The 1,433-nt window shown below is 42.4% G+C and overlaps 1 protein-coding gene across 1 annotated transcript; it reads left to right on the top strand.

Moving 5' to 3' along the window:
- Window positions 1–936: 936 nt before the first annotated feature.
- LOC123324005 (akirin-1-like) lies at window positions 937–1,425 on the top strand (the record flags this gene model as incomplete). The annotated part of the gene is made up of 1 exon (XM_044912536.1): window positions 937–1,425. A coding segment is annotated over exon 1 (489 nt), but the record flags the coding sequence as incomplete, so codon positions are not given.
- Window positions 1,426–1,433: the final 8 nt, after the last annotated feature.

Below are 1,433 nucleotides of genomic sequence, written 5' to 3'. Positions count from 1 at the left end.
TTGATAATATACTGGAGAAACTGAAAAACAAGTCCAAGCTGATACATATATACATAGCTTTTAATAATGTAAATACAACAGCCAATGTTAATCCACTCTGTACTGCTTTAAGTGAATATACACTTTAAAAACATTTGTTAGTTGAGGTGGCCTTTTTCTTTTTTTCTCTGAACAGGAATGTAAATGTCTATTTCACTAGAAATGACAAGTTTCTTTGTTTGTTTTGTTTTGTTTTTATCCAATGAAAAGTGAAATATAAGACAAGCTGATGACAAAGTATTTGTCTTCTAGATCAGGCATTTTTATTTTCAAATATGATCCTCAACCCCCCCTCCCCAGCTAAGTCCTAGCCTGTTACAGGAAGGGTTGGAGTCAATATGTGACACTTTAGTTCCAGGGAGAGGCTTTTCTGGTCGCTTTTCTGTTCAGAGAGTTGCTGCTATTCTTCTCTTCGATATCCTGTTGAGTTCGTAGATGTTCAGAATGGTTTGATCACTATCTAGCTTAATTCCTAGGACCAGAAGAAATTTAGGCCTCCTATACCTCTGCCATCTTGCTCTTCCCCTGCAATCTATTTTCGGTAGTGATGGGTTTATTATAGGACTCAGTGTTTTCTTAATTAAGTTATTTTCTTCACTGTTGATTTCAAGTGTTCTTTGTATATTTAGAACACAATTGTTTTTCACATGTATCTTTTGGAAAGAGATCCTTTTTTTCAAGATTTTCTGAGTCTGGAGCTTGCTGGGTTTTTTTGACTTTTTCCTGTCACAGATCATAAGATTTTCATTTTATTAAATTGCAGCTTATCGATTTTTTTTTTTACAAATAAATTATGCCTCGGGATTGGAGCCGGCCTGGCTTGTGAGCTCCGCTGAGGAGCCGGAGGTGGGGATGCAGTTACCTCCACGTCTGCCCCTGGTCCCTGGCCCTTGAGGCATGGTGTGTGGGGCGACCTTGAAACAGCCCAGGGAGTTCGAGGCCGTGCTGTGGAGTCCTGTTTCCCCAAAGTGGCGGTGCTGCGCCCCTCTGCCCGGCCCCACTCCAGGTCAGGCCCCCGGACACAGAGATGCCAGCGCTTCTCCAGAGCAGACGCCACAACCGACTCTGCAGCACCCCACCATGCCCCACAACAATCCATGCCTTCCAACACTAGAACAAACTTTTCAGAACATAAAACAAGAATATAGTCCTTATCAGAGGTGGAGACATTTAGAAGCTGTTCTGAATCAGAGTGAAGCTTGTACTTTGGAAAGTCAGCCTCATTCCTCAGCACTCACAGCCCCTAGTACTACAGGTTCCTCTGGGATGAAGAAGGACCCGCCCTCTTTTCCCCTCCCACAAGTCAGAATAATATGTGAGCATCTCTTAAAAGACTATGAAGATAACATTCGGGAGGAGTATGAGCAAATCCTCAATACCAAACTAGCAGAACA

This window comes from Neomonachus schauinslandi, unplaced genomic scaffold (assembly GCF_002201575.2).
Source record: "Neomonachus schauinslandi unplaced genomic scaffold, ASM220157v2 HiC_scaffold_6404, whole genome shotgun sequence".
Classification (NCBI taxonomy): Eukaryota; Metazoa; Chordata; class Mammalia; order Carnivora; family Phocidae; genus Neomonachus; species Neomonachus schauinslandi.
This window is presented reverse-complemented; position numbering and strand designations above follow the sequence as displayed.